Source organism: Hydra vulgaris, chromosome 05 (assembly GCF_038396675.1).
Source record: "Hydra vulgaris chromosome 05, alternate assembly HydraT2T_AEP".
NCBI classification, from domain to species: domain Eukaryota; kingdom Metazoa; phylum Cnidaria; class Hydrozoa; order Anthoathecata; family Hydridae; genus Hydra; species Hydra vulgaris.
Genome location: NC_088924.1, coordinates 7,132,501 through 7,152,477, shown reverse-complemented (window position 1 = coordinate 7,152,477; position 19,977 = coordinate 7,132,501). Strand labels below are relative to the sequence as shown.

Genomic DNA, 19,977 nt, shown 5'->3' with positions numbered 1-19,977 from the left:
AATTTAAGTGGGTTTTTTTTTTTTATTATATCTACAGTTCTATGAGTTAATATTAGAAGCATGTATGAACAAAATAGATAAACAAAAGCTTGCAAAACACTGCGTATTTTATTAATGAATAAAAAATTGTTATAACCCTGTTCTGCTAAATATCATTAACAAATATTTAATAAAAAATATTGGTACAAAAGTTTTTCATTTAAAAATTTACACCATTTTAATTCAAATATGATTGCATAATAAGAACTTTTAAGTTAATAGTAAATTTTTAAGTAAAAATTTTTTAAATAAAAAGTAAAAGATCTTTTTAAGTAAATAATGTAAGTATAATGAAAAATGAAGAAAATACATAAATGTTAAAAATCTCAAGAGTCTAAAGGAATAAGTTTGTTTGTAATAATTATTGAAAGAAAGAATAAATGAATTTTTCCTTTTTGAAGGTTTACTTGCATTTTTAGGTTCAGCAAAAATTTTCTGAATTAACAACTAATCGTGTATTAAAGATTGAAATAAAATGTACAGTAACAATAGCAAACACATCATATTTATTGGTTGAGCTAAGAACAATACCAGACAATTTGATAGTCAATTATGAAATTACAAAAATAGGTTGTTTTTTTAAACAAAGAAAATCATTTGAATGAAAAGTTATTTTTATTAATTTTATAAATCTTATATATTTTATAATTTTATAAATTTTTAATGTTTGATAATTATATATTTTATAATTATTATATTTATAAAGTTTCTCTTAAATTTATTTTTAGTGAAAGAGAATGTTGATGAAATGGTTCAGAATGAAGAAGAGGTTATTAAAATAATTCTCTTCAATTTTTTTCTATATAAATTTCTTTTTTTGACAGGAGTTAATTTACAACAAATAATGATTTTGTTAAACAATTCATTCAACCTTTAAAAGTAAAGAAATTGTTTTGTTAAAAAAAGTATTTAAAAAAAAAAATCTTTTTAAGGATTTTTTTACGATATAGTTTTAATTTTTTTTTTACTATCTTTAATGTCCAATTTCATTTTGTTATACTCCAAATTTTCAAAAATTTCACAATATTTTTATTCTTGATAAGTTCTGTAAATTTTCTTCTTTATTTTCAAGTGATTTATTTTATAATAAAAACTCTAGAATAAATATTAAATATAGACTTTACAAAAAAATGTAAAGAGATTTCCCACTTAATGTAGAGCACTTTTACCTTCAATTTGTTTCACTGGTGGAAAACCTCAAAAGATTCACAAATAGTCAAATTTTTGTAATTCATAGATGAATTTTTAAGATGCTCATTGATCCTAGTTTTGAAATGTTAAGAACTTTTTCCAATTTAGTTGCATTTCAGCCAACACAAGAAATTTAGTTGCATTTCAGCCTACGCAAGAAAATTTAGTTGGTATTTCTGCCAACGCAAGAAAATTTAGTTACATTTCAGCTAACACAAGAAAATTTTAGATAACATGACATTTAAGTAGCTTAGGTCGACTGTTTAAATAAAATCTTGTATTTTTATATTAATTTCTTGTATTTTTAGGTAAAAGGTTTTTGAGTCTTTTGTTATCAATTTTATTAGTAATTTTTCTCTGTTAAGTCTTTTTTTTTATATTTATTCGAGAGTTGTATTCATTGTAAAATAAATCTAAATAAAATTAAAATGTTAAAAGTACATTACAAGTTAAGTAAAACAAAAAAACAAAAAAAAATTATTATTATTTCAAAATATTTACTTATTTTATTCTTTTATAACCATCAAGTAATATTAGACATGTTATAGTTTTTTAAGACATATTTATTATTTTATTATAATTAATTTTTTTTTAGATTATTTTAAATTAAATTTTTTTTTTTTTTCAGAAATTTAAGAAATTTTTTCTTTTTTTTAAAAAAGAAATAATTTTAGATTTACAGTTACTCTTTTGCTCATACTGGAAAATTTACCAATAGTAAAAAAATTTATCAATACATTGATATCCACAACCAGAACACAGTTTCTTACCATAAAAAATTATGTGCAGTGCAGCAGTTTGGCCAGAGGTATTTTAAAAGAAGATTTTGTCCTTCAAAAATGTGGAGCCTGTTCCACTTTACCAAATAATGACGTTCAACTTCAGGATTATTCAGGAGCAATGCTAGTGAAGCCTCTAAAGTATTTACAAGTAAAAGAACTTGCAGAGAAATATGTTCCACAAAACTGCGTGTGGTTTTATAACCTAATTGTTGAAGTGCCAAGATGCAGGACAAGATGATCCATATTCCAAGAATAGCTTTGCATACTAACTGGTGATAGGTTCACACTATTTTAATGTGATTTAACATTATAAATAATGAAATACAGTATGCATTTTGAAAACGTAGTTACTTTGTTATTTGTCTAATCTGGTATTTTCATTACTGGATTTAAACCCCCCAAAAATTAGTTTTTTAATTTAATTTTTGCACCCATGTCTTCAATTGCTGTTTATGCTGTTTATTTGGTGTTCAATGCTTCTTTGCAAAATAATCAGCTTTGTTTCCCCAATATAAATTCCCACACACAAGCACATAGAGTACACCCCAGAGTTGCTATTTGATTTAAATTTTCAATATTTTTGTTTTAAATTACATTTGATTTTGTACCGGTTTTTATATTACCATTTTTGGATACCTGATGACAATCTAAACTATATAGATCGTAATATTACAAAAAAAGATTTAAAAATTAAAAATTTAGTATGCTGTTGTTTATATATTTTATACTAGATAATTATTTTTGTACAACAAATGTCACTAAAACAATTCAAAACATTGAATGAACATGTTTAAAAATAATCAATATATTCTGAAAATATATAGTTTGTATATAGTTCAATATATATATTCTGAAATTTATGTGTCCATATGTTTATTGTTATAACATATTGTTCAAATTATGTTAATGTAACTTAAAATAATTTGTTCATATATATTGTTATATATTCAATATATATTTTAAAATTGTTTTTATTACAATTCTGTGATAAAAACATTCTGTAATTCTGTTTTTTATTACAATCTAATCTATTACTAACATAAATTAATGACCATATAGAAAATTTAATTATATATATATATATATCAGGCCTTGTTAAGCATTATGCAGCTCGCATTTTGCCTGCGAAAAGGTGATTTGCCTACGCGTTCAGCAGTTTTGCGTTACGCAAAAACTTTTATCTTCTAGAATATTTAAATTATCTTTTGATATCGTTAACGTGACGTTTATTCAGAAGAAATAAAGTTGTAAATAAAAGAAATTAACCGCAGTTGTAAACTAATAGATTTTTTGTTAAAGAAACAGTTAGGTTAATAATTTTTTTGTTGTTAAAAATTTGTTAAAGAAAGTAAAATGTTTTAAGTTTTATCTTAAGGAATTAAATATATAAATTCCTTTTAAATGTAAAAATTATTTTTTGTCATAATAGTTTAAAAAATGCACAATTTATTTTGATGTAAATATTTTATTAATAAGACATTTTGTTTTAAGTTTATTTTCAATTCAATAACATAAAGTTTTAATGACGTTCGTTTAATTTATGAAAATAAATTATGATTACGAATATGTTTTCGGTAACTGATAAGTAATAAAAAAAACATTATTAAAAAAGTTGTTTAAAAACATTATTATTTATATATATATATATATATATATATATATATATATATATAGATATTATTCACTTCCCCAAGGCTGAGAGGGCCACTACAATTAAGGAGACTACTTTATTGTGGTTACAACCTCTCTTAACTCCAAAACACTAACCTTGACAAACAAGGTTGCTGCACAGAGAAACAAGTTGAGCGCGGTACTACTAGGGACAAGGTGGGGATCAAACTCTGAAATTCTCCTTAAAAAAATTGAGCGCTGTACCACTAGACTGCTACTGCTTAAAAAAATCTATAATAATAAAAATACTAATAATAGTAATAACAATAACAATAATTAGAGCATAATTGTGGTTGTGCTTGGTTAAAACTAATATTATGTTTATTGTTGTGAGATAATCAATACTTTTTAAAATGTGTAAAATTTGTAAATATTTTTATTTTTTTCAATCTAAATATTTTTAAAAGCAAATTAAATAAAACGTACAATAGTATGACGAATTTGTTGAGTTCAGTTGCTATGGTAATAATACATGATTACATGATTCTGTCAAAAAAAAAATTATGACTAGTAAAAACTTGTTATTGTAAAATATTTTTATATGTTTGACATATGAAGAGTGGACTTACAAAACTAGATAGATCACACTTTTTTTTTTTTTTTTTTTTTTTTTTTTTTGTATAGCATTACATCTATATTTCTACATCTTCATAAATCAAAAGTAATTTCAAAAGCAGCTATTTTAATAAGATTTTGCTTAAATGCAAATTAAGTGCAAGTTAATATAAAATATAATAGAAAGCTGTAGTTGTTTGAAAAACTATGAATGAAATTAATAGTAATTAATTTCACTTTGACAGCATATACATTGTTTAGTTTTTCTAGGTAAATTAAATTATAAATTATATAACTCAAGACATTTATGCAAGTTTTGAATAAGTTCAAGCTTTTGATAGAATCTGGTAGTTAGTTCCGCACTGCTTGATTGTAGGGGTTTTAGGTTGAATTTCAAAAGACATGTGGTTTTTTTTCAGATTCTATTGATATATATATGTACGAGCTGGAATGTGTTGAAAATAAAATCGAAAGCGTTCCTTCTTAGCCCAAAATTGATAGTTTCTGAAAACCAGAAATTAGCGTTTAAAAAACAATATTAACTTTATTATTTAAGCTTACTTTTATTACAAAAATCATATAAAGCCACGTGACATTTCATTTTTTTTGTCTTCGAAATGTAGTTAACTTAATATATAATAATTCTTTAAATAGTTTCACTAATAAAGCTCTTAAAGGGGTTGATGACTTGTTTAGAAATATTGTAAAAAATTTTAGAGCCTTTTTTTGTTTGTTTGTTTTGTAAAAGTATAACTACTTTTTATAACATTTTTAATTAATAAACATTTATTTTAAATAACAATAAAAGTACATAACTATGACATATCAAATGGCTCATCTTTTAAGGGAAAAAAATCATAATGAGTCCAGAGATTCAGTTTGTTTTTGTTGCTGTAACAAAATAGACTGCTACTCTCTTCACAGTGTGCCATCATTGGTGACCCTATTCACTCATGATTGCATACTGCGAAGAGACTATGTACACGAAGGGTTCAGTTTTGATATAAATGCATTTCCCACTGGACTTTGTTGCTGTTGCAAAAATGCTCTCTTTGCCAAAAAGGTTAATATATTTTATAAATATTTTATTATATTTATTAAACTTTTTTTAAAATATTTCACTAAAAATACAAATAATCGTGTTCACAGTAAGGAAAGCCTGTAAAAATAATAGAAGAGGTTACTAACCCAAATAGAATAGGAAAAGTGGAAGAGAATTACTTATAAAGATAGGAAGGATTGCTCCAGCTGAGGATCAATGCTTATGTCCAATTTGCTGTATGGTATCAGCAAACGCAGCCACAAGATTTTTATCTTAAGAGATTATATCATTGAGTCAAATGAAAATCTCTGCATTGAAAGATTAAACTCATTCTGCACAGATCGTTTTCAACTAGTTGAAAAGGGCATTAGGCACCCATGCATGAGAACATCAGCTGTTCAAAATGCTAAGAATCTTATTCTTTCCAAGAATGAAAAGATGTCAGAGCAAATAACCTCAACTGTTTTAAAGTTTTGAGTTGAAAATGAAAATTCGCTACAATTATCCACTGGTAGATTTTTATTTTTTTTCTTATTTATTTAAAATGACTTTTTGCAATATTTTATTCTAATTTTCGGAGGATCACTCTTGCCTGTAGTACTAAAAAAAACAAAGTAGTCTCTACTGATACAATATTTGATATCAAGAAAAATCATGATCTGTTTGAAAATGTTGTTTGTGATATTCTTAGAGATTTACGAAAAGATCTTGGTCATTTAGGTGTCTAAATATTTTATAACATAATTTAAACAGCAGTACATTTATTTACTTTTTTCAAAAAAACTATAATATTTAATATATCACATTGTTTACAGTATGGTATTTCACAATTAGGTGTTGAAAAGAATTCAATTACTACGGTTATGAAGCCGTCTCATGCTCTAGATAAGTTTTACAGTTACAAAAAAATTGTTTTTTTTTAATGGAAAGGAAGATTAACTTGAAATCTCAGTGTTGAAAAATATTGTATACATTGAAGATCTCACCAGACTTGTTCAAAAAATCTGCTCTCTATGTGGATTAGATCCTATGAAAGCCATTGTTAGAGTTGGAATTGACAGAGGACAGGGTTCACTGAAGGTTTAGTAATTTAACCTAATTTATATTACTCAAATAAAATTAGAATTATTATTCAATTATGATTAATTTTCTGATTATAATGAATATTTTCGATGAAACAAAGTTAGAGGAGCAAAATAGAAACGAGAAAGACTCAGGAGTGAACAAGGTGATAGTTCTTGACGTTACGTGCCAAACGTTAGTTTGACACGTAACGTCAAGGAGAATAACCATAATCTTGGAATGCTTACTAAATTAATTAATCTATCTGTACCAAGATGCAGGGTATCCTTAAAAGACTATGCAATTATTTAATAATATTTCTAACTCATGTTTGCTTGAGATAGATCCTAGAAAATTTATTCTTGATACCATCCCTCCTCCGAAACTTCACATTTATGAGCATGTTATGACAAAAATTGTTGACATTCTTTTAGTTAATAAGGGCCTGAAATCCTTTTTGGACAAGAAAACTGTAATGTGGCATGGTTATAATTGTGGCTGATTGAATGGACCCAACTGTGGTAAAGTTCTCAAGTTATTAGACTAAATGATGCTGGTAACACCAATTCAGTTATACCCCTGCGTTGAAACCCTGCAGAAGTTTAGAAAAGGTAACAATTATATAAATATGTATTTATATATATATATATTTATATATATATATATTTATATATATATATATATATATATATATATATATATATATATATATATATATATATATTCTAATCCTATACTTGAAATTTTTCAGTTGCAAAAAGTTGTTTTGGCATGATGCTAAAGCCTTCATACAGTAAAGATATCTTGCAGTTTATTGAATCTGCTGAATATTTAGAATACTATTGTAAAGATGTGTTCGTCAAAACATTGCCACTTGGTTGGAAGTTCCATATTATTAAATACCGCCTTGTAGATTTTCTCAATAGGAGTCAGAAAGCTCTTGGACTTTTTTCAGAACAAACATCCGAGGCTGTACTTAAAAATTTAACGAAAACATGGAAGCGCAATGCTGTCGCAGAGACTAACAGAAACCATGAATTGAGGCTTAAAAAAGTTGCTTCCACCTACAGGTCTATAAGAATTTAAATTAGTTAATTTCAATTTTTTTAACTTATTTATATAATATATATGATCTTATTGTTTAATTAATAAAAGAAAAGTTTTTGATTTAATTTTATTTTGCTTTGAAACCTGTAAGGTATATAACGGACCCAAAAATATTGTTTCTAGATGCACATAACCGTAAAGTCATTATAGCTAAAATAATACAAATGATATTGTTTTTTAAGCACTATTTTCTGGATTTCGGAAATTAATTATTTTGGACTAAGAAGGAACGCTTTTAATTTTATTTTCAACACATTCCAGCTCGTACATATACATATTAATAGAATCTGAAGAAAAACCTCATGTCTTTTAAACATCAACCTAAAACCCTTAGAATCAAGCAGTGTCCGCATTGATGAGACTCTATTGGTTAAGAATTAATGACAAAGTTTGCAGTTTTTAATTTTTTTTTTCTGATTTTGAAATATGGCCCCTTGTGTTGGGTTGATATGAGGCAGAAATATTATAATCTAGTTCTATATATATATATTTATATATATATATATATATATATATATATATAATATATATATATATATATATATATATATTATATATATATATATATTATATATTTGATAATTATGTCGCCTCTCTTATTTCTTTTTTCCAGTGTTCCAGTGTATTAGCCAAGTATTTTAATTCTTGTTTCATAACCTTGTTTTCGAATCTGGGGTATCCATTTAGTGGCATAACGTTGGACTTTTTCATGTGCGTTAATATCATTTTTATGGTATGGGCATTATGCTTGTATCAAAGATTCATGGTCTTCTAAATACTACATATAGTGGGGTCTTATAAATGTTACATATAGTATCTTTTACATATGGTAACACTTTTTTGTTGATGTAATGAAATATTTTTTTCAACATTTCAAACATTGAATAATCTTTTGATGTACAATTGGTTATGTGATTTTTCCATTCGCAATTTGATGACATTGTATTTCCGAGATCTTTTTCAGTATCAGAGACTGTTAATATTTTGTCACCTAGTTTATAAATATAGCGAAGGTTATTTTTTCCAAAGTGCATAATACAACATTTTTCACTATTAAGTTGTAATTGCCAGATCTCTGGGCATTTGCAAGCTTGGTTAATTTCATTCTGAAGTAATTGGCCATTCTTAGAGTTAGCTACTTTCCCAATTAACTTGATGTCATCTGCAAAGAGCTTAGAATGTTTTGAAATTTCTGGTAAATTGTTGATAAAAGTATAATGAATATAATAGTATATAATAATATAATGAATGAGATTATAGAAATTACTGATACTTAGGGAACACCGCTTGTTATCATTTCTCAGTTTGATGCTTCATTGCCTTGTATCAATCTTTGGTGTTGATTAGTTAAAAAGTCACTATTGTGATATTCCATATGACATTAGTTTGATTAATAATCGTTCATGAGGTACCGTGTCCAAGGCTTTAGTAAAGTCAAGATAACAAATAGATACTGTAAGGTTTTATGCTAGCGATTTATTCAAAAGGTCCATTGTTTCAATTTGATTTGTTAAACAAGATTTCCCTTTTAAAAATCCATGTTGATGTTTATTTAATAGACCATTATTTGACATATGTTTATATGTTGTGTTGGATATAATACTTTCAAGTACTTTAGAGACTGTTGAAACTTGTCTGTAGTTACTAGCAATTAGCCACTTTTCTTTTTTGAATATTGGGATTATGTCTGCTAATTTCCATTTAATTGGTACATTTCCGGTTTTGAGTGATTTCTCAAAAATCATAGTGAGTGGTAAAGCAAAGGCAGATGCACATCATTTTAGTACTATTAATTTTACCATGTCTGGTCCTATATTATTTATTATTGCCTCACAGTGGTATTTTTTAGAATCTAAAGTAATTTAAAGTGATTCTTATCTTTATATTTAGTTAGATTTTTTAATGATTTATAATTTGTGTTTGCCAGAGATTTATTTTACAATTAATATTTCCTATTAAAGTCATTATGGTCATTATTAAAAAAAAGTCATTATTAAAAAAAGTGTTATTAAAAAGTCATTATTAAAAAAAGTGTATGACTTTATTTGGCAACAAGTTTGAAAAGTACTAAAAAGGTGTACACAATATTTGAAATGTCACTTTTGATTGATCACTCTGTGTTCTACAAAATGTTTTAGCAAATATTTGTTGGTGAATTTAGTGTATCACTTAAACTGCCTGGTTCTGATTACATGTTCTTTTACATGTGACTATCTCAGCCAAATAGTGAAAAGTTGCAATTAAAAAGATAGAAAGGGATGTTTTTTTAATTAAGCTGAAAACTTCAAGCTGCAAGCTAAGCTTATGATATTCTTAAAGAAAGAAAGTCAAATATATACACAATTCTTTACAACTTGCAACAATCACTTGCATTAGTTACAGTACAAAATACATACTATTCATAGCAACCGTATAATATTGGCCTGTATGATTTGAATGGCAACTTAAACCACTCATACATTGGATAAGAATCCCAATCAGCTAGAAAATTAAATGAAACTGTGAGTGCGTTGTATCTTTTCTAACAACACAAGTTAAATTTTCTTTAATTGCATTTTACTGATGAAATCAATAGATATTGTTTACTAATATATTGAAAAGGGTTGTAATTGTATTTTAATTTGATCAATCCTTTAAAAAATATTAAATTAGAGGTACCAAACATCACTAAGTTACTCAAAGGCATAGAGGGCTTTTTACACCATAGTCTACCGTAAATTAAACCAAGTATAATGATTATTAAAGTTGTCAGTGTTAAGTGGAATTTAAAAGTAGTTCCAATCAAAGTCAGATTTACAAAAAAATGCATGCAAAATCAGAACGTTTTTTTATTTTTATATAAAAATAAAATTAAAAAACATTTTACAAATTTTTTATCTGAAATATCATTTTACTCATAGAGTAAACTGGGCTAAAAGTAAACAGTTTAGCTTCAAATTCAAATATTTTTTTAAAGAAAAAATATTTTATGTTTATTTTTGTTTTTGTTTTAAAGAGAATTTTTTACATTATATAAATAAAAATTAAGAAAAAATGTTTTAAAAATCTTTTAAAAAATCGATTTTTTTTGAAGAAAAAAAGCGTTTACTTTTCCCCTTATAATTGGGGAAAAATAAACTAGTTAATTATTAATAACAATTTTTAAGGATATTGAGAAAATCAAGCAAAGTTAATCAAAAATAAAATGAAAACTAATCTTATTAGAAGTTAAGTTAACAAAAAACTATTTTAATCAAATATGCGAAAAAAAACTATTTATTAATTAAAAAAAAGAGTTTTTTCATCAGCAGCAGCAGGTTCGCTGCATTTTTTTATGCAAAAAAACTCTTCACCAATTTTTTATTTTTTGGGTAAACACAATCAACAAACCCAAGACTTGCAACTAAAAGCTTCACATTGGTACCACATTTTGTTTTGAGTTGGCAATGCTTCTTCTCAAACTCTGCGACACTTTTTGCACCTCTTGATGTCTTTGTCTTGTCTTGGTTTTTTTGAATGTTGCACTTGCTGAGTTTCACCTGAAGCATCAATGAAGTGAATGTTGCGTTTCTTTGATTGCTTTGACTTTTTGGCCTCATTGTCTTGCTTTAGTTTCTCGAGCACCTCAGATGTACTTAGATACTGGCCTTCAACTCTTAAAATGCTGACTTTTTTGGTGTTTTTTTTGCGTGTCAATATGATGGCACTGTAAAATATTTTTCAATATGATGGCGCTGTAAAATATTTTTCAAAAAGTGTTGCAACATTTAATACCTTTGAGCAGGAGTCACTGCTGTTGTTGTTAAATTTTGAAGTTGGCAAATCGTTGGAGTTGGATGCTGACTGATGTTAGATGATGATATAGGCTGGGATGAGGATGATGAAGCAGGCTTGGTTAAAGATGATGATGAACATGCTCAGTTGAGGATAATGAAGCAGCCTTGGATGGAGACAATGATGGAGATGGTACTTGAAATGTTTGAGTAATTTGTAATTTTTTTAAATAAATAGCAAAATTTTTCAGATAAATAGCAAAGGCTGCCATAATTATTTATGCTTAAAATAATTAAAAACAATTAATTAGTTTAACCGTGCTTATTTTAATGCATAAATGTGAGCAATTAGCATGTTTACTCTTCCCCCGCAAAACATTTATATTGGTTTTTTGCTCATAACTTTTTTCCAGAACTAACAAATTCAATTTTGAAAAGAGAATCTTGATCGTAATAAAATTCTCTACAAAACAGCTTTTTTTGTTTAGTAAAATTTAATTTTAGTTTTGGGAGTTTAGAAAAAAAAAAAAATTTTTTATGAGGGTGAGAATTTTGAGGTTTGCTAAAGCAAAATTAAATTTTTTTAAAAATAATTTTTACACCTTTTTTTTGAGCACAAAGTTCTTTACAAAATGGTGCCTCACATTTTTAAAGATTTGTTGTTTTAGCTTTCAATAAATGCAAAAGAAACAAAATTGCTAAATCTTTCACTTTTTTTTTTGTTTACTCTTACCCCAGTTTACTCTATATACTGTTTAGCTTTAGTTTTTAATTTTTTAGCAGATAGATTTACTAAAAAATATTTTTTTATTTTTATTTCTGAATTTAGAAAAAAAAGTTAATTATCTGGTTTTGTAATGTTCACTCCTTGTATATTCTTTGCTATTTACAATTAGTTTTAGATATTAGTATTAAAGTATTTTTTTTTTTTTTTAATTAGATAAAACCACTTTCAAGCGTATCAAATTCTGAAGTAATGCTGCCTATTATCCCTAACTTAAAAAATGATGAACAGAACAACAATAAAAGCGTTCAGAGACCTGTTGATTTAGAAACATTAAATGATTCCTTTATTTGTCCAGCAACAAACAATTTAGAATACAATAAACTAAATAACACAGTTTTGTCTGAACAAAGTATTTATTATACTAGTCATTCTACAAGCAGTAAAATGTCAAATAGTTTATCGGATTTAAAAAGTGTAGATATTGAAAAAAAAGAAACTACTTCAGTTCCAATAGTTTCTAGTACAACAACTGTTATAAATAAACAAACTAATAATATTATTACTAACAAACCGGCAACTCTTTCTGAAGATAATAAAGGTGATTCTATTGCTTCAAAATTAGTTCCACTACAAAATCTTTTATATAATTCTATAACTCCACGTTCAAATTCATGGACAGAAATAGAACTACTAAACATATCAAAGCTATTAAAGTCACAAGCACTAATACAGTTTTTTATATGCACCATGCCATTACTTAAAATAATGCACTCGCTTAAAACAAGAAAATTATACCTTAAAAGAAGCATTTTTCAGAGTGTTAAAAAAAGTACTACTGTATACATTATATTGAAAGTTAATGAGCAAGATTTTAAAAATTTTTATGTTGGCATTGCAAAGCCAAACTTAAATAAAAGTTCACGTGATGGGTATGATGTTGTTTATCTTTGTCTTTCATGTGTTTCAGTCATAAAATCCAGTCACAATGTCGATAACTTTTTGAGCATAAATTTAATGGAAGCTAAAGCCATAGTTTTGCATTATGAAGCATGTTTAAAAAAGAAGACCAGTATTCCTCTCTTTAATCACATTTATGTAAGTTGTAATTTTTATTCTTTCTTGTTTATACAAATTGCTTTTCAATCAAAATATTAAAGTTACATTATTCATGGTTTTATATTATATATGGTTCTAATATACATTCATTGTTATACCTTCAATAGTACTATATTATATTCTATAGGTGCTTAAAACATCTTCTCACACCCTATATATATATATATATATATATATATATATATATATATATATATATATATATATATATATATATATATATATATATATATTATATATAGTATATGTTACTGTTACCCACAGTACCAGGAATTAGCTTATATATATAATTTAATATTGCAGTTCTGAGTTTCATGTGTTACCACAATCATCAGGCAAGTAGTCAAAGTTTAATTTTACTACCATTTATTTATTGAACATTACGGTTTATATTTGTATTTTGGATCATTAGGGGACAGAAATTGATTAGTAGTTAGGTTAATAATATTATAAATTTGTTTTTAGTTAGCTAATAGTTGTGAAATAATTATGTGTTTAATGCTGTTTAAAATATTTGTTTATGTGATTATGTGCATTATTTATGTATTAAAAAAAATTGATGATCTGATATTAAAAGGTGTAGTTTTTGTATCCACCATTTTTTTAGTTCTTGTTCATATTCGTTTTTAGACTGATTAAATATAACTTCGCTGGAGGAATTTTGTGAAAGTCTTTTGGATATTGAAGTAGGTAAGTGTTTGATAATTTGTGGTGGGTGATAAGAAGATGTGTGGATGTATTAAGGATTATTGTTGGGTTTTTTGTAAGGCTTATGGGTGTTTTGGGCTAAATCAAAAGTGACATCAAGGAAGTTAACTGATTTAAGATTTGTTTTTATATCTATTTGAAATTGAAGTTATAAGGTTGAGGAGGGTTGTAACCACAAAACGTAGTCTCCGACTGTAATGGCCTTCTCGACCTTTAGGAAGTGAATAAAGAAAATATAAACTAAAAATAAAATCCAACAGATTTATACTTTTGGATTATGTTTTTTTGCATTTGCTCCATTCCTTGGCCGTTAGAATTACGTATTATTAACAAGCCATCATCACGGTAAAGCCCTACCAACTTCGAATTATAATACATAGCCGAAATTCCCTCCTCTACTACAACAATAACAAGTGGATAAAAAATTGAATCATGGGAGTTTTGATGTAACAATGGAACATACTAGCATTGTCTATTCTCAAGTCTAACCCCCCCCCCCCTCATCCCCCCCCCCCCCCCCAAATATTTTAAACAACATTAAACATATAACTATTTCACAATTATTAGCTAACTAAGAACAAATTAATAATATTATTAACCTAACTAATAAATTTCCATCCTGTAACGATCCAAAATACAAATATAAACCATAACGTTCACTCAACAAATCGTAGAAAATTAAACTTTGACTACTTGCCTGATGATTGTGGTAACACATGAAACTCAGAATTACAATATTAAATTATATTATAAACATTAGTATTTAGCTAATTCCTGGCACTGAAGGTAACAGTAACATATATACTATATATATCTAGGTTATCTATTGAGCACTCTTTTAAGTATACAATATTATATATGATAGTATAAAGATATTTTCTTTATTCATATATATATATATATATATATTTATATATATATATATATATATATATATATATATATATATATATATATATATATATATATATATACACACACTTATGTATATATATTTATATATGTATGTGTGTGTGTATATATATTTTCTTCAGTTTTCTGACGGGGCACCCCCTTGAATGGTTGACGTTTATGAAAAAATAATTGTACTGAAAATTTTATTTGAAAAAAATACATTTTAGAGGTCCCTACTGCAGAGTTTATATCTATAAAAGTGCCCACAGAAGGCTCATATGCTCAGTATTCTACAATATGAATGATTAGGACAAATATGATCACAGAGCACAACATTGCTTTATTGAAGCACATTTAAACAACTGTTACAGTGTTACATATTGTAGTTATTATTGTCCTTCTGTATTGAGACTGTCAAAGTGACAAAAACCGTCTAGTTAGTCTATTGCCAGGGTAATCTTCGCTCGATCAGGAAGTCGCTGGCGGTACTTCTTTACAATTAAGAGAAGGCACTGTTTCTGCTCCTCATCGTTTGTGTGCAGCTTGTTGTATTCGTCCATTAAGGCAACTCCACGTTCTGCTATGTCATTCACAACTCTCATACTACTGACAGTGTTCTTCGCCAACTGATAGTCAGCATCTGCAGACCAAAGCTTCACATCTTTGTTGAGGAAAGTTAACGGTAGACCAGTGATGGTGAAGAATCTTCGACTGCTCTCGGTGACAAAGTCTTCCAAGTTCTTGGAGCTCACCAGCATAGGATCAACAGTTATCCTCTTCAAAGGATGTTCTGCACCCGGTGCTTGCAGGGCACTGACCATCAGACGTTTAGTGTCATCGGAGACTTCGTCATCAAAGAAAGCCAATGCAATCAGTTCTTCTGACAAGTACCACACAAATGTCCTAAAATTTTCTTCATTGCGATCTGAGAGACTGCTTGATTCTGTGCCTTGTATTTGTCAATCTCCTTGATAAGCTCGAGATCAACATGAGGCGAAGATGGCGCTGGCGGCGCTCTAAACCAGGCCTTGACATACAGATTCACTGTGAAAAGACACACGTCTGCTATTCCCTTCTCTTCTTTCTTTGTCATCTTGAACTGGCTTCTCAGCATCCATATTTTCAATGAATAAATAGCCTTGGCCATCCATCTGGCTCGATGCAGTCCTGTCAGAGCTTTGAATGAGCATCCTTTAGATGGAATGCCTCCCAGAAACATTATTGTCAGCTCTAGCAGTTCGCGATAATTATCACGAGGCTGAAACTGTTGCAGTTGGTTTTCAGCAAATGCAATAATTTCATTTGCAACACTGGAAATGGCACTGTGCACGATGTCATTTGAACTAGATGCCTGAAAGTTTGACCGGTCAATGATTTCCCAACTGCTTTGAAACCTTTTAAAAGTCATGATGTCTGGACCCTTTGAAGGGCCAAGAGAAAGAGTAACCATTGCCTCTAAGACTATTTCTAAAATGTGATGACGGCAAGCAAACCAGAGCAAATCTTTGTCAAACTTCTGCTCCAGTAGGATGCAAGCACCATATCTTGGACCATTATTGACAGAAGTAGTGTCGAAGCACACGCACTTGACTTTATCAGCTATGCCCCATGCTACAGTTGCATCATAAACAGCTGTTGCTGCAGCTTCTCCAGTTCCAGATGGCAGCTTCGGTACACAAAGAAGTTGGTCAACTCCTAGTCCAGACACGAGGATTGGGAGCCGGTCCACAATTTTTTTGCTACTGATATCTTTCAGCAATTTCCCATCCCAGTGTATTGTTAGTGGAACTGTTGGCTTGAATTCTGCTTTTAAGTTCTCTGCCATTCTCTGCCTACATTTCATTCTTTCTCTTCGAATGGACGATCGATTGATATTAAACTCTGCTGGGCCATGACCGAGGTGCTGCAGTGCTGGAGTCAGGACTAGTGCAGCATTTCTATCACTGACCTTTGCCATATCCAGACATACTGCTAACTTGTCATTCAGTATTTTGTGTGTGCCACGTTTACATTTAGTTCTCTTTGAAGTTGTGCTTGATGATGGCTCACCAAATGCTTCATTATCATTACCAGACTTCTGTTCGCTTTCGGAATTTTGAAGAATAGCTTTCTCCTCTCTGGCCACTCTGTCCTGTTCTTCTTCTCTTTTCTTCTCTTAAAGTTTTCTTCTCTACTGTGAACATCTCTTTCTCTTTTGGCCGTGGCTTTGTCAACACTTCCCAACTTACCACGTTGTCCCGCCTCACGCTGAGCTAACAGGAACTTCCTGTCCTCCTGCATGCTAATCATCTTCATGGCGTCCCCATGAGAATGTCAAAAAGACTCTCTAAGCCATCCTTCCATTCTTCTTCCTTCTTCAGTAGACTTTCAGAGCGCTTTGCTTTATTTTCCTTATTTTTCTTCAGTTTGTCATATTCATGGAACAGACATTCAACTTTTTCAACAACGTGTTTCTTCAACTGTGTCGGGATGCGGGCTTTAGCCCACACTTCAAGAACGTCATTAGTTGTTAAATGTGATGCTTCACGAACGGTCTGTTTGGTGGCCTCTTTGTAATAGAAGAAAAGTGCCATGACTTCCTTCTTTGATGGTAACTTTGTAGAGCTGAGAATTTCAGACATTTGGCCTATCAGCCACAACTCAGTTTCTCGTCTTGTAGTTGGTTTCGAAGTCCTACAGCAAGCATTAGCCATCTCCCTTAAAATAATAAATTTTATTTGTTACCATCCAATTTAGTTATTCAAATTATATGTAATTTCTAACAAAAACTTATAGAACTCAGAAAACTAACTGACAAAATTTATGTTATGCAATATATATAAACAACAATGACGTATGAAAACTCTGACAAGGTCTAAAACCAATAAATAAAATACACAATTATGTGCATAAATGAAAAGTCAAGTTCAATACTATGGCACTCAGGCACTTGATATTAATTAACAATTTAAAATGGATTTAGCACAGCGGATCGGTCATTCTGTCTGTTTTATAATAATTCATTGTTAAATCAATATAATTTGGCAAATTAATATTTAAGCAAAAATAAACAAAGAAAACACTCACTTTTGATCCAGTATCCACTAGGTCAGTTGTTATGAAAGTTTCCCTGAGAGAGTCAGTAGTCACTAATTCAGATTCATCAAATATTATTGTTATATTGAGTGAGTGTCTGTCAGTGTCTGATTACAAATGGCTGACAGCTGGTGAAATGCATTCTGGATAATTTAACAATAAATAAGTAACATATTGATAAATTATGCAGGCGGTATAGTGTGCAATGAAAGAGTTCACCAGCATAACAACTAGTGAAATGCAGCCACGGAACCCCACATGATACTTAACTATTATATATGTGGTAGGGACCTCTAAATGTTTTCAGATTTAGCTGATTTTTTATGTGAATTTTTTATGCATTCATATAAACTAAATTCAAGGGTGCCCTGTACAAAAATCAAACTTTGAAAATTAAAGACCACCCTAATACATATATATATATATATATATATATATATATATATATATATATATATATATATATATATATATATATATGTATATAAAACAATTGAAAAACAAGACTAATTTTTTCCACAATAAAAACCTTTTTTTTTAACAAATAAAATTACAATACATGTTTCGACTATTTTATAGTAACCTTCAGTTGGGTTAAAAAACTTAATTTAATTTTATATACAAATATAATAAGGTAATAAAATATAAATTACAATTTAATTTTTTTATTAATTATCATGTCAGGTTATCCTGCTACTGGTGACATGTAACCCAGTACAATCTACTTCATGTTCTGTTGCCTTGTAGGATACACCTTTTTAGGCGAAGGCTAGGAGATGCTAACTCCGACTTAAAACACCCTCTACCTTGGGGCTCTTGGTTAATTAAAGGCTAGAGATGGTGTCTCAATAAAAATACTCATCTTGGGCAGATGTTAAATGCATCCAGCTACTGTCTTATAAAAGGTCTCCTAGGCCTAGGCCGGATGCAAGGACATAAGGGGTAAACAGATTCTATCTATTGACCATCCTCACACCCCTTCTTCATCTATTAGGCTGGCGCAGATGTATTTTTAATACATTGTTTCCAGTTTAGGATGTTAAATGCTGGATCTTGTTGGCTCAATGCATGGGTTTTGCTTATGTCCCTGTTTTTATGACTAGGCAACTCATTCTATTATCTCCAAATAAGGGTACAGCTCTAAAACTCAGTTTTGTGGTTCTGAGGCCAGCTGATAGTCAGGTTTCCCGAACTCTGTGTTAGCTTTCAGAGAGGCTGATTCCATCAACAGCTGAAAAATATCTAAGTATTAACAGTGCCATGTTGTGCATGGATAGTGTCCCTATTTGTACTATTGGTGTGCATTGCCAAGGCCACATTTGGAGTCCTTTGTTACAGCTTAGGGTTTATTAATGGTAATGAGGCAATTGCTGGGGCTATTAAACAGTGTTCTGAGTACTATCTATGCTTTGAATCAAGTTCTTTAACAAATTTAAAAATAAATAAAGTACCAAAAACTATAAAACACAAAAAACCATTGTCATCACAAAATTCTCTAAACCTATCATTCACTAATATTCGTGATCTTAGAAGAAACTTTTATTCTGTTGAGTTTTATCTCTTGCAAAGTTCACCAGACCTATTTGCTCTTAGTGAGACTAATTTGAGTTCAGCTGTCTCATCTTGTGATCTTAGTGTTAATGCTTATCTTCCTTTAACTCATAGAGACTCTAATAGTCACATGTTTGGCCTGGGCATTTACTTTCGTAAGAATTCACCGATTTGTCAGGAAACTAGGTTTGAATCCACAGGCTATTTCATGTGCTTTCAATTAGCACCACTTCAGTCTATCGTCTTTCTCTTTGTTCTATATCGCTCTCCTTCATCTCAAGACTGCACTCTTTTTGATGTTATTTCTGATCATATTAAAAAAGCCCTCTCTCTTTATCCATCAGCCAATATCGTTGTTGTTGGTGACTTTAATGCTCATCACCCAGAATGGCTTGGCTCTAGTGTCAGTGACTCTGCAGGCAGTAAAGCCCATAACTTTTGCATTTCTCAATCCCTAACTCAAATAGTCAACTTTCCAAATCGCTTTCCTGACAACCCGAATCATTTACCTTCTCTACTCGACTTATGTCTTGTTTCTGATCCTAGTCAGTGCTCAGTTTCTCCACATTCACCCTTAGGTGCTTCTGATCACATTTTGATCTCTCTAAAACTATTATCTCATTTTTCTTCATCATCTGAATATCCCTATCATTGTACCTCCTACAACTACCTTAAAGCTTACTGGGACTCTTTCTTCGCGTTGGC

At 29.1% G+C, this 19,977-nt stretch overlaps 1 protein-coding gene across 2 annotated transcripts in view; it reads left to right on the top strand.

Annotated features, from left to right (window-relative positions):
* LOC136071818 (uncharacterized) overlaps positions 1–19,977 on the top strand; it is a 65,663-nt gene that overhangs the window by 39,986 nt on the left and 5,700 nt on the right. The window contains exons 8-10 of one of the 2 annotated variants that reach the window (XM_065797239.1): positions 459–609; positions 768–808; positions 12,142–13,023. In XM_065797239.1, the coding sequence (XP_065653311.1) occupies positions 459–609; positions 768–808; positions 12,142–13,023 (1,074 nt within the window). The remainder of the gene's footprint in view (positions 1–458; positions 610–767; positions 809–12,141; positions 13,024–19,977) is intronic. The other variant, XM_065797240.1, reaches the window with a different exon arrangement.